Source organism: Phyllopteryx taeniolatus, chromosome 9, assembly GCF_024500385.1.
Source record: "Phyllopteryx taeniolatus isolate TA_2022b chromosome 9, UOR_Ptae_1.2, whole genome shotgun sequence".
In the NCBI taxonomy this organism is placed as follows: Eukaryota; Metazoa; Chordata; class Actinopteri; order Syngnathiformes; family Syngnathidae; genus Phyllopteryx; species Phyllopteryx taeniolatus.
In genome coordinates, this window is record NC_084510.1 from 25,475,627 (window position 1) to 25,489,602 (window position 13,976).

At 41.9% G+C, this 13,976-nt stretch overlaps 1 protein-coding gene across 4 annotated transcripts; it reads right to left on the reverse strand.

Annotated features, from left to right (window-relative positions):
- Positions 1 to 93: 93 nt before the first annotated feature.
- mst1 (macrophage stimulating 1) lies at positions 94 to 13,830 on the reverse strand. 4 transcript variants are annotated; one of them, XM_061783408.1, is made up of 19 exons: positions 13,596 to 13,830; positions 12,354 to 12,498; positions 11,205 to 11,320; positions 11,010 to 11,124; positions 10,363 to 10,499; positions 9,611 to 9,731; positions 9,421 to 9,539; positions 7,433 to 7,607; positions 7,094 to 7,224; positions 6,444 to 6,546; positions 6,224 to 6,381; positions 6,093 to 6,125; positions 5,602 to 5,716; positions 5,448 to 5,525; positions 4,038 to 4,184; positions 3,847 to 3,953; positions 3,228 to 3,367; positions 2,436 to 2,618; positions 94 to 577 (listed from the first exon to the last, which is right to left on the reverse strand). In XM_061783408.1, the coding sequence occupies exons 1-18, from the start codon at positions 13,795 to 13,797 to the stop codon at positions 2,457 to 2,459; spliced, it is 2,304 nt and encodes a 767-aa protein (XP_061639392.1). In that variant the 5' UTR covers positions 13,798 to 13,830; the 3' UTR covers positions 94 to 577; positions 2,436 to 2,456. The 4 variants fall into 4 exon arrangements, with proteins under 4 accessions (XP_061639392.1, XP_061639395.1, XP_061639393.1 ...); XM_061783411.1 differs by lacking the exon at positions 94 to 577 and having other exon boundaries at positions 2,365 to 2,618; positions 6,224 to 6,360; XM_061783409.1 differs by lacking the exon at positions 94 to 577 and having other exon boundaries at positions 2,365 to 2,618; positions 6,224 to 6,378.
- Positions 13,831 to 13,976: the final 146 nt, after the last annotated feature.

Here is a 13,976-nt window from a genome sequence, read left to right on the forward strand (position 1 = left end):
TCTTTCTTTCCATAATTGAATAACCCGTCTGTGACATTCTTTTTGTCAAAATACCTCAAGGATAAAACAATCGTAGCACACTTTTGCATATTTCTTTGGCAGCATTTATTTATTTATTTAAAAAAAATAATAATAAAAAAGTTTGGGTTCCCAGAAGTGTGATTGCTTCGAGGGGACATTCATACATGAACAACACGAAACAAGTCATCTGCCGTGAATATGACTAAGTGAAAGTGAAAGAACATTCTTATTAGTTCCTGGCATCATTGTAATTAAAAAAAAAAAAAAACTGTCTGGGAAACAAAAGAAGGCTGAAAGTGGAACAATGTATCCTGCAGGCATTCTTTTGGGGACTCCTGATCTTGAGGTTTATTTAAGCTGAATTCCGTGGGCTCATCGGCGGCGCGTTGCAAAAATCCTCCTATAGAACTAGAAAGAATGTGCGGCGCATACAGCGGGGCATTAGGCACAGAGGCGTGTCTTTAGAGGTTGGGGGGCCGCCGTCAAAAGACCGACTCAAGAGGGATTTCTTTGAAGGCCGGGCTGGGGGGCAGAGGGGAGAGCCGCGTACAAGGTGCTGTGGAGCGGAGTTCAAATGAAGCGCAGGTGTGAGTAAGTCACATACAGTGGTGCCTTGGGATATGAGTTTCATTCATTCTGTGACCGCGCTCGTAACTCAAAACACTCATATGTCAAATCATAGTTTCCAATTGAAATGAATGGCAACGCCGTTAATTTGTTCCAGCCTCCCCTCCCAAAACCATTTTTGCGTATTTCAATGAGGGAAAACTAGCACTAACACTGCATCAAATTAAAACGCCGGTCCTTCTGGTGTGCTCGCCTGTGCCACCTGGGGACAGCATGGCATGGATATATTGTTCAGTGAGGCGTTATTATGAATCCCGCTTGAGTTCTAGGGAGGCCTTGCCTCTTTGCAGCAGCCAACCATATTGCAGCGGGGCCTATCCTGCGCGAATATAAGCCGCTCTATGCAGAGGATAATGAGTATATGACAGTGAGCACTGTTATATTGTCTGACTACATGTTGCTGAACCATTTGTGTTCAATCTTTTGTTTAAAAGGTTAAAGCACCGCAATAGTGTTAGCATCAAGCTAGCAGGGCCTTTATTAAGGCAGTTGTTGGGCTATTTTCAATACACGAGGTGTAATTGTCTTTGTTTCATTTTCAACTGGGAGTGGCATTAAACATCTTAAAGCCTCTTTTTGAGGAATTGTTCACTATTTGCCAAAGTGTGTTGACTTGAGTTCACTGCCACCATTCGGCGCTCATATCTCGTCTGCGCTTGCAAGCCCAAGCAAACAGTCGCTCGAACAACAGCTCGTATCTCAAGGCACCGCTGTACGTGCGGGTCATAAGTCTAAACTTAAACTTTGAGTTTGACACAAGTGTTCAGTTACGGTGGCAAATACAGTATGTAGCAGGACGAGTCAAGAGATTACTTGGATTCAAAGGGGAGACTGCAAATTTCAAAAACTGTCCATCCCGAGTTTGCCGACATAAGACGAGCAAACAGAAGCAGAGTGAAGGGACCCCAGGCGAATGAGAGCATTTGGAAGCAACGCACAATTAGCAACAGGGAGCTTTATCACCTCTTTTTTGATTTTTAATTGACTGTACATTCCCACAAGAAAACAATTTCAAACAGATTATCGTAACGAATAAGTCACGATACTAATGTAGCAGCCGTTGTTTTGCGTGGGCTTATTTACGGTGCTAATGCTAACTTAGTATTGCTAGCGCTAGTTTGTTGAACCGGATATACGTTCTCTGTGGCTATCACGACTACGTACACCTCGCTTGCAGTTTTAACACTGCAAAGTCCCCTTGTAGGCAAGTTATGAGTCAAATCTCAAGAGTCAAGTCTTAACCTTCAAGTTTCAAGCGAGTCGATTTCCCAAAAAGTCGAGTCAAGTCATTACTCCGTGTTAAGCAAGTCATAAGTCGTACAATCTTGCTCAGTCCCGAAACATATTCACACCTTAGCCACTTTGCACTCAGTATCTGTACTGGCGTTAGCTGTACTAACATGTTTACAATCACATCATTTTTAATGGTTGCTGTTTGCATGTTCTCGAAATTGCCCGTAGGTGTGAATGTGAGTGCGAGTGGTTGTTTGTTTGTATGTGCCCTGCGATTGGCTGGCAACCAGTTCAGGGTGTACCCCGATGACAGCTGGGATAGGCTCCAGCACGCCCGCGACCCTAGCGAGGAGAAGTGGCTCAGAAAATGGATGGATTACATAAACACTTTACATGTAATTAGTTACTCCGCATCATTGTTGATATACGAGTAATCTTAGCCACGAGCTTCATTCCATAACGAATCCAACTCATAAGTCAAGGTACCACTGTATCTTATTATTTAATGTAATAACAATAAAAAAAGGAGAAAACATTATAACGTCAAATAATACGTTTTTCCCTTCCACGCTTCCCTAAGCGAAGCCCATGACCTTCTTGATCCAGTCCACGTAGACCGACACGCGGATGAAGATGTTGGGTTGGCCCGGGTGTCCGCAGCGCCGCATGGGGATGATCACGCCCTCCAGGACCCAGCAGCCGTGGTTCTGACACGCCAGCGGGCCGCCGTAGTCTCTCTGCGGGCATACAATACAGTTCATCCAAAAAGTCTACACACCCCTCTTCAGAAGCCAGATTTTTGGAAGATCAAAAAACGAGACCAGGATATTCCATCAACTTTTTCCAGCATTAGTGGGACCTATAACCTGTAAAATTCAATTGGGGAAAATAAAGAAATCTTTTCGAGAGGGGAATTTAAAACAGGATTGAGGTAATGTCCTTGCACAAGTGTGCACACCCTCATAACTGGAGGTGTGGCTGTGCTTGGAATTGACCTATCACATACAAACTCAAACGGGAGTTGGTACACACCTGCCACTGCATCTGATTAACCCCAAATAAAGTTCAGCTGTTCTAGTAGGCTTTTCCGGACAGTTTTTTTTTTTTTTTGCTTTCTAGGTGTTTATTCAAAGAATAAGCAAACACCCCTCCAATGTTCACGCTCAGTTTTATTGTTGAGGTGTAACCAACACGAAAACCTGGGGTAAAAAAACGAGCAATTATGAAGCTGAGAGAAGATGGAAAACTGTGCTTTTTTTAGCATTATTTCCCCACTATAACAAAATTAGAAAGATTTAAACAAATAAAAACACAAAGTAACACTTCCAATCGCAGTGGACACTCACCTCGCAGGCTCCGACGCCTCCCTGGAAGGAGCCGGTGCACATCTCGTTCTCCCGAACCCGACCTCGGAAGTATTTGTTGCAGTCCTTATTGCTGAGCACCGGTATATGGGCCACGTTGAGGACGGTCTCGTCTCCGGTGCCTTGAAACCAGAGCAAAGGAATGAGTCGGCAGAACAGATGTTGAATGGAGCTGAAAATAGCAACGCCATCTGTTTGCTGAACGGCGTCAAAAGCTTTGTCATGTGCAAGGACAACACAAGACGGGAAACTTTATTCGGTACCCCCGCACTTTGGTGAGCTACAACAGAAGGGCAACATTTTAGAAAGAGCTCGTCGTGAGTGTAACTGAGCATTACGACCTCTTAACAGGGGAAATTTACTGTCGCCTCAAAATAACCCAACACACAGCCATTCATGTCTGAACAGCTGGCAACAAAAGTGAGTACACCCCTAAGTGAAAATTCCATCCCTCAATCAATCTCTTTACCAATCAATCGACAAAAAATTGTCAGAATGATGGCTCTTATATCGAAAACTCCTAGGTCGGGTCACTCGTATCTCAAGGCACTGCTGTATTTGTTTTGGTTTATCTTATTCTTAATGTGTTATGATGACTTGCCTTTGGTCTCGCCCCATCCTGCTATCTCGCAAACGGTCCCCTCAGCCACGATGTAGCGTTCGGGAGGCAGACAGATCTGAGAGACGCGCTCGTTAAACTGGGCCGGGCTACACACACAAACACACACACGGAGAAGCGTGTCATATGGAATGTGTGTTTGCGTGTGCGCGTGTATGCAAGGGTGTGCGCACGATTCCAGCTGCAGCATGACCAGTTGAGACTCGGAGGGTCCGCAGACGATCTTGGTGAGAGGGATGGTCTGCACGCCGGCTTCGCCGTCCTGCGGGTCGCGGAACAAGGTGCCCATCATGGCCGAGTAGCCGGGCAGATCCACGTAGCTGAGCGCACGCGCGGCAGGGAAAGATGAGAGTTAAGACTCAAGCGTGACTCGTGAAGCCCTCTTTCGATTTCAGCGAGCGACATTTGACCATTTTCGACACGAATGAGGAATTTCAAACTCATTTCCCCTACAGGTATTTATTCCATTATTCATCATTTTTTAATATTTTTGATTATATTCTGTATTTTTTTATATATTCTTTGTTCATGTTAATATATTATTTATAATTATTTAATTTCCATGTATAATAATAATAATTCATATTATTTCAATTATTTATGTAATTTAATTTATTTTCCAAATCTCATGATTTGAAAGAAATGAATCAACGTTAACCGACGGAAACTCACGTTTCCGTTCAGTTACGGAAGTCAGTAATTAGAATTTGCTCTCATCGTCAACAAATAATAATGTGCTGGTTTTTTTTAAACGTAAAATAGTAATTTACAATAAGAGTCAATTAGAAAATTCATACGATGAAAAATATGATTTGGGTTGAAGATCTACAACATCTGGATGTATTGAACACGACAGAAACATTTCAAAGAGGATTTAAAAGAAGTCTTTTTTGACATTCGACAACTCCCACGTTTCTCAACCGATGCAAACCATTCCAACGCCGACACGGTGCGCTCATTTTGAACACCCGCGCTACTATTTTTCACATTCCATCAATTTAAACGTTTCCCATAATTTGACACTGTGACAACAGGAACAAAATATTCATTTCAAGCAGTTCACCTGAAATTCACCATTTCTCAAATGATTCAAATCATTCCAATGTCAAGATGTTCATCGGGCTACTATTTTTCGCATGACACAAATTTCCATTTTCCCCATAAATCCATAAGAAAAAGATACAAATGAATAGAGAAAGGAGCTAAATTCACCCCCAATTGAACATTTCTCAACTGATTCCAATCATTTTAACTTCAGAATGTTCAACAGTCCAGAAATGATTTTATTATTATTCGATTTTAAATTTGGAAGGATTTCAAATTTTTGGTCAGAAAATTCTTAAATGAATGGAAAGTTGTGATACTATGTATGCATTTATCTATTTCTCATTCTTTTCCGATGATGAATATTTCTCCCTTTTTTGAGCTCTTCAGCATTCGCATTCAATTTTCAAAAGGAAATGCATTCGCTTTATTTGATTTCGGACGGTTTCGGCATAAAGCTGGCATTGGGTGCTGTTTGAACACATTTTGTTGAGCAGGCATGACACGCCTTGTTTTTGGTGACGGAAGAGAAGCATTACCAGGAGGAGAAACACTGCTTGGTGCTGATCACCCATCTGGCATCCACCAGGGCTCCTCCACAAAAATGGTTTCCCTTCCTGCCGGGCAAGCGTGAGCGTTCAAATGCAGCATGGCCGAGTATGTGTTATTCCTGTGCGAGTTGCAGCTGCGTACCTGTCTCTGAGGCTAACCGTCCACGGCGAGTTTCCGGGTATGCCGTTTACGATGCGTAACCTGCTCCTCTGGAAGCGGTCCTCCCTTTGCCCACACTCGCTGAACTCAACCTTCTCTGCGTGAGCAAAGACATAAACTCGCATCTTTAACAGAAATAATAAACGGAATGTATTCTAAACTCCCGTCCATTTTCTGTAGTGCTTATCCCCATTACGATGGCAGGTCGGGCCGCAACCAATGATTATTTTAATAATCGATTTATCTGTCATTTATCTTCTCCGATCAATCGATGAATCACATAATAAAACCATTTCTTCCATTTCAATCCCTTTTTTTCCAAAAACAGCGCAGACGGCGCAGAAAGTGCACAAACATCAATAGATGTTTCATTCAGTGACTTCTTTTGTCCGTAACATGCCAGAAAAGAAACTACATAAATCTCTTTGCCAAAGGCACAAGCGGTTAATGAAAGTAGGAATTGGATAACATACCCACTGGTTCCGTGAGGGATACTTTTTCTCCAGCTGTTTGAAAGATAGAAATGATTTGCAGAAGCTCTGCTGTCATTAAAAACATTTTTTTAGGTGACTTAACAACGAGAACACAAAACCCATTTGAGTACCGCACTGCTTGATGGCACAGTAGTCAAACTCCGTTTTGGGGTCAACGGTGTAGCACCAGGGACCGTGTTGGTCCCCGTCGGGGTTACGACAGTAGTTCTCGGTCAGGTTGGCCTCGGGATGCGTCCTGGGATTTATTCTGGACAATAAAATGCTGCTGCTGAGCAGGTGAGATGGGAATTTAGGCTTGTTTGCTCTGCTTTCCATCTTCAATATTCATACTTGGTGCGGTGAGGCGTGTTGACGTTCCACTTTTGGCAGGTTATGCCCTTGCGGGTTTTGCGCACCATGCCTCGGTAGTTTCTCCCGTTTTCGTGGTAGCAATCTGAAAGCAGCGAATCACAGTAAAATTATTTTAAAAATAGATCAATAAAAGATGGAATGATGCACCCAAACTTACAAGACTACACATTCTTGAACATCACAGAATTGGGAGTAACAGAAAATATACTGTATCAGAATGTACCATTGATAAAGTGCATTTTTCTACTTGCTGGCATCGGACAATTCTTTTCTCACATTGTTTACACATTTTATAAATACAGCTCTTTTCCAAAATACCATAAATCCGTTTAGATTATTTGAAGGAAAATGAAGTTTCTTTACTCACACCTGCACATTTTATACACAATTTCTTTTGTTCAACCAACGGTAATAGCCACAACGTACACAATTGATGGCATCATCTTTAAATTAAGCTTTTCTCTCATTTTGGAAAAGAGCTCGTCTTATATGCAACGACATAGAATTACATGTATTTTTTGAATTTGCGCATCATGTAAATAGTGTAAATGCTATCATCAAAAACATGTATGACACCATACGCTTGAAATCCCTTTTGAGAAAAATGCAATTTTGTGTGCGCGCCGTACCCTCTGCGTCGATGTCGTCCACACAGCGCTTGATCTGCAGGCAGAGCGCCGTCCTCATCTCCGGCACGGACGTGAAGCACCAGGGGGCCTCGGAGCCGTCCGGGTTGCGGCAGTAGTTCTCCTCCAAGCCCCTAGAGGGCAGCGAGTGACAAATAATTGACGTCTTCTGTTTCTGATCGGGCGCGGTTGTTTCTTGTATATAAAATTCGAGGCACAATGAATGCTCAAGTCAAGTACAGATGAAAAATCGATCGAAGTACAGTAACAAAGTATTTGGACTTTTGTTACTTCCCACCATTGCTGTCCTCCCTCCATCCCACTGGGAAAGTTTCCACTCACTTGCATTCGTACGTGTTGGGGTAGAAGGGATGCTCGTGAGGATATTGCGCGTCCCAGCGCTGGCAGGGGATGCCCGACGTGGTCTCGTTGACTCTGCCGCGGTAGTCCTCCCCGCGGCCGCGGAAGCAGTTGGTGGTGAAGCTGGAGCGCTGACGCTTCTCCACGCGCACCTCAGCTAAAGAGAAATACGGCGGAGAGGAAGTTCAAAAGGGGCCATTTTATGAACGGCTGACTTTTGAATGGCTTGTGAACCATTCGTTGGGTCTCACAATGACACAATGAGGTAGTCAGGATTGTGTGGCTGTTTTTGTTTGGCAAGGTGTCCGCTGCATGTGCCAGATGTATGGATCCGCAACACTAACTGACGAGTGTAATTTGATGGCTTGGTGATGTAGTGCTGCCTCCATGAGTGAAAATACAACACATGCTTTTACTGTCTTGATGGGTACTCGCTTTTTGTGTTTGTTTTCTCTCCACAACTGGTCGCCGCTCGCCTAACCACAACCCCCTAAGAACTATACTACATACTGTATCTCGTCACAAAGAGAGAGAGAGAAAAAAAACACAATCACAGGGTTGGAAAAAAAATACAAATATTATCTAACTTGAAAAACTAAATAACAATAATAATAATACATATGTAAAATAAATAAATATTGTAATGTAAACAACATAAAATGAAATCTGATACTAAAATACTAAATATAAATAAATAAAATAATGATGTTATAATAATGATAAAATAATAATGAATGAAAAATAAAATACATTCATAAATATTGAAAAAAATTCATTTAAGTAACCACAATCATTTATAATAATAATAGTGATAACAATAATTCTGATTGTCATATTTATTATTACAAAATAATCATGAATGAAAACTAAATTCATAAATATAAAAAAATCTGTTCATTTAAATAACTACAATTATGTATAATAGTAATAATAATAATTATTATTATTATTGTAATTATATTTAAAGATAAATACAAATAAAACAAAATATATCAGTCAACTTTAATAATTATCCATCCATCCATTTTCTGAGCCGCTCCTCCTCACGAGGGTCGCGGGCGTGCTGGAGCCCATCCCAGCAATCTTCGGGCAGGAGGCGGGGTACGCCCTGAACTGGTTGCCAGCCAATTGCAGGCAGGGCACATACAAACAACAACCATTCGCACTCACATTCACACCTACGGGCAATTTAGGGTTGTCAATTAACCTACCGTGCATGTTTTGGGGATGTGGGAGGAAAGCGGAGTGCCCGGAAAAAAACCCCCACAGGCACGGGGAGACCATGCAAACTCCACACAGGCGGGGCCGGGGATTGAACCCCGGTCCTCAGAACTGTGAGGCTGACGCTCTAACCAGTTGGTCACCGTGCCGCACTTTAAAAATGACACATAATTACGTAATAATAATTACTATTAAAAATAGAGTGATTCAAATTAAAAGTAAAAAAAAAAAGTAACTTGCCTTAATAATAGTAGTAATACTACAACCACTACCACTACAACAACTACTACTATTACTACTCCTAAAAATTGAGCTTTGGAACGACATTCTTCCAAAATGATGAAATAATAATAATTGGGAGCTTGCGTCACTGACTCTCAACTCTCCCACAAGATGGCGTAATTGCTTCAACCTCCCGCCACTCAGCCGGAGTGGTTAACAGTGGCAACTCCAAAGTTGCAAATTTGGGAAGAAACTAAACATTACAATTATCTCGAGCTAATCATTATATTACCATTTTGTTTGATGCTAACCCATTGGAAACGACAGGTACAACTACAGTAATAGCAGTGGCGGGCCGTGCATTTGATTGAATTGAATATTTGAAATCGGGTGACATGTTATCGAACAAATTAAAGACAACGGTTAAAAACAGTGCTTTTCGATTTCTTTTGTAAGCGTATGAAAATTGCAGACGGAGACGGCGCCACATCAAGTGAATGTATTGTTACGTATCCGAGTGCTCTTACTGCACTTGCTGATCTCGCAGCTCTCTCGCTCCACGTCGGGGTCGGTGGTGTAGCACCACGGCACGGGCGAGGCGTCGGGGTTACGACAGTAGTTGTCGTCTAAACTCTTATCGGGGTACCTGAGAGAAGGACGCGTCGCGTCAGGATGGCGCCGGACGCTTGTTGTCGTCGTCAAATGAGGGATGTGTACTTTTCAGGCTGGTAGATGTGCTGGTGAGGGTACTGCTGGTCCCACCGTTGGCACTCCCTGCCACTCACGGTGTGGTCCACTTGCCCCCTGTAGTCCTCGCCGTTACATGTGATGCACACCTCTGCACACAAAAGCACGCGCACACAAATCTCACAGAAGGGAATTCATTGTTGACTTTTTGTCTGAATTTGCAACCAGAAGCCACATTTCAAGGGAGTAAAGAAGTAAGAAACAAATAGCATCAAATCAAACTATTGTGGAGCTGCGGTAAATAAGACGAGGAGGTGAGAAGAAGTCATGTCATTTTCCTCTCGACATACAAATGAGTGTTTTCGTATCAAACAGCCAACCCCTCCCTTTGAAGCCAACATCTCCCTTTGAATCACCGCCTGGCCCTCCCTTGAAGATACACATTCCTGGTGAACGTCTCCCTCTTGTGGGTCACCACACTATGTTATTTTATGATTTTAAAATAATCTTCGGGTGAGAGGCGGGGTACACCCTGAACTTTGGCCAATCATAAAAAAAAAAAATGCTTGTTGCTTGGCAGAATTGATGTGCATCAGGGAAAGGAAGGGAGGGCTGGCAGGAACAGGAAGTCACGTTTGACCGAATGTGTATTTATTATTTATTCCGCAGACGAATGGCTACTCTGTATTAAATATAAAATATATGCCATTTGCACCTAATGCAAATGTTGCTTGGGGTACTTTGTAGTAAATGTGCATTATGTGGCAATACGCGGACCATACCATCTTTGCACTGAGGGATGTTGCAGCGCTCATAGCGCCGCTCGGGGTCGGTGGTGTAGCACCACGGCCCGATGCGATCCCCGTCTGGATTCCTGCAGTAGTTCAACTCCAAGCCGTTGCTGGGCGAGGGAGTCCACCTGAATACATCACAATTGAGCCAGTGAGAACTAGAATGGGCTAATTCCATAGTTTGTCATTTTGCAGGAGAAAGATTCAAAGCTTTAGGATAGGCGCCCAGTGGCTGCCTCTACAGGCAGGGAATGGCTGGCTGACTCCAAAGGAAAAATGCATTACAGTAATCCATCAGAAATGTAATGAAGGCACGGATTACTGCTTCGAAGTGTACAAAAAGGCTTCGTCTTTGCAAGCTACCTGAGGTGATAAAAGTTGAATTTAAAACTACTGTCCGACTTTGTTTCAATATGTATAAAACGAATATTTCATTATTTCATGAGGGATGAAAAATATCATTCACTTATACTAACATGGAGATGTACTGGCACCCAAGTGCAAACTAAGTTCTGAGTGCAATCATGGACCGCTGTTCATCTGCCTTTTCGCGACTTAGTTCTTAGTGGCTCATTTAGTATGATAGACGGCGACTGTGATGTCATTTTCCCGGTAACCAATCACGTCCTTGCACTCACCTGTGATCGTGAGGGAACTTGGACCACCACTGCTGGCAGGTGAGTCCGCTTCGGGTGGTGAACACCTTCCCCTGGTAGTCCTCTCCTTTACCCACGATGCACTTGCGGACATAGACTGTGCATCAAACACACACACACACAAACTGTTGTAAAACCACGTGCGTATTCACACAGCATTCCGCGTCTCTTTCTTACCCTTCTTCTCGTAAAGGTCGCAGTTGACGTTGCGCTTCACCGCCGCGTTGCTGCCGTCGCCCACCCAGCGCAGGTGTTTGCATGTGGCCGTCGGCCGCGTTTCGTAGTTGAACGCTCTGGGAGACACGTTTACACTATAAGCTTACATTCACAAATACCTAGATAGAGACAGAGTGGACCCCGACATACTTGCGGTTTGCCACCTGGGGGATTCACCTATTTGCAGAAATTGTCTTCAATGTTTTTTTGTTTTTTTTTCCTTCTCTTTGGGGGAACCAATCCCAAAAACGGTTATTGGTGGTTTATCCCCACTCATTCAAGATTTTTTGGGGTTTAAAAAAAATTAGTTTTTTCAATGGAATTGTAATGGGTGTCAATTATCTGCAGATTTTCGCTATTTGCGGGTATAGCGACCCGGATGGACCGTGAAGACCAAAAATTTTTTGTATATAAATGATATATTTGTTTATTGATTGATATTAATAGATAGAATATGTGTGTGCATAATCTGCATTTTCCCCCCCACAAAAATCTTAAAAAGTCAACTGTGTGTATTGTACATAGGTATCGTAAAAGTTGGAAAATACTTTCACAGTGAAATATGGTATATGAGTAGATATGTTTCAAATCAAATTAGGAGAGGGTCACCAGTAACATGTATTGCATTTAAATATATGAATGGATAGAAAGCCATGGGTGCGCATTATACATAGGAAGAAGGGTTTTCTTGATTTTTTTTGGGGGGTGCAAATTATACTCGAGTGCATATTATTACCGAGAAATTACGTTAAGTGTTTGATATCTTACACCTCAGCCACAATTCTGGCTCCCACAGATTGGCCAGTCCTCATGCTAAGTGATGAAATTCTCTATGTTTGTTGCATCTTTAGTTTGACAGTAAGCTTCAACTGGGAGTGGCAATAAACAGCTTGAAGCCTCTTTTTTTTTAATTTTATTTTTTTGATGATTTGATCACTATTTGCCAAACTGCTGCTTATTGCCAAGTGAGTTGTATTGAGTTCACCGCCACCATCCAATGCTCACATTTCAAGTTTGCGGTCACAAATCAAAAGCAAAAATCTTGCAAAAAACTGGAAGGTTGCGTATGTCAAGGCACTACCGTATTTATCTAGAGTGTATAAAGTGTACCTGCAGTCCAGCGAGAGCGAGCAGTGAGCGGCGCACTCCTCCACGTTGAGGACCAACAACATGAGAACGTGGGCCGAGTTCCAGGAAGTGGGGACCAGCTCTCGGCCCTCCGAGCGCTGGAAGTCATTCAGGGGACTGCGGTAACCTGAGTTTCAAGTCAAATGCATTACCGGAACACGCAGAACTCAACGGAAGCTTTATGATTGATAATGACCAACATCATTCTGTCATGGTTAATACGCTGGTATTGGTACCCAAATGATATTAATAACGCTAAAATATCATTATTATTGTTATTCATTAACTTTCAAATGTACTGTTTTACCAAAAAAAACAACAACAAAAAACAATAGTAAAAAACAACAGTAAAACAAATTAATATTTCAAATTAAACTTATTGACTTGCATTTCATGAACAGTAAAATTGCTGTAGTGGATGAATGTTAAGCGGGATTGATATATTTTCAAAGATTAAATTTGATAAATAAACTAAAACCAATGGTGCACATGATTATTTCTTGATTTGGCTCGCAATACAGCATGACACTCTGCCCTGTTTGTATTGTTTTATTGTTTTTAAATCAGGTTATTTTCAGTTGTCTTACATTTTATGTTCATTGTTTATGGTACAGCACTTTGGTTCAGCTGCAGTTGTTGTTAAAGTGCTCTTTAAATCAAAATAAAATCAAAAATACAAACACGTAAAATAAGTTTAGAAATTCCTCATTATTGTTCAAAATGGTCCATGACACCTGATGCTCATCTCATGACAGGTGATTGAACCCATTTGTGTAGCACAGTATTTAATTCATATTTTATTAATATATATATACATATATATATATATATATATATTTTAAGCTTCATATAATAATTTGACCACTTAATTGTTGTCTCTATGATTGATTAAATTCGATGATGCATTGATTGTGTGTGTACATGAAGTGGAAGTGTGTGTCACCCCAGCGCGCGCGCGCACACACACACACACACACACACACACACAGAGACGACCTTTGAACGTCAGACCATTTATTTACATGACTAAAGTACTGTTTATTAAGCAGTTTCTAGGAGATGGAGAACATTAATTTGGACTCAGGTATATACACTGTCTGTATACACTGTGTATGTGTGTATATATATATATATATATATATATATATATATAGCATCTTTTCAATGTGAATGCAAACACAGTGAAACACTTGAAACACAGTGAAAAAAAGTGGTAAAACTCACCAGTGACAAGGCCTGATGTCAGAAAAAAACACAGCAGCAGCTGCAGCAGCATCGCTGGAAGACAAAGATTCCACAAGTGTTGTACACCGCGAAGACGTCTCACTCGGACGGCGTTTCCCTGGCTTAAAAAATGAGACGTGCCATCAGAGCGTAAAAACGGAGGAGAAAAGACGACTCTTTCCTGGAGAAGATTCCAGAACATGAAACGGTGGACACTGAGCCCTTATTCAAACAAAAGAGTCCTTCATACAGACAAAATCACAGGGGGGGATCAATATGGTTCACTAATCATTAATCAAGAGTGGCACATTGTCGTCTGCTCAAGCGTGCTGCGATTCTCTCAGTCGACGGTAGAGGGGGATCAACGCATTTCAAAAGACC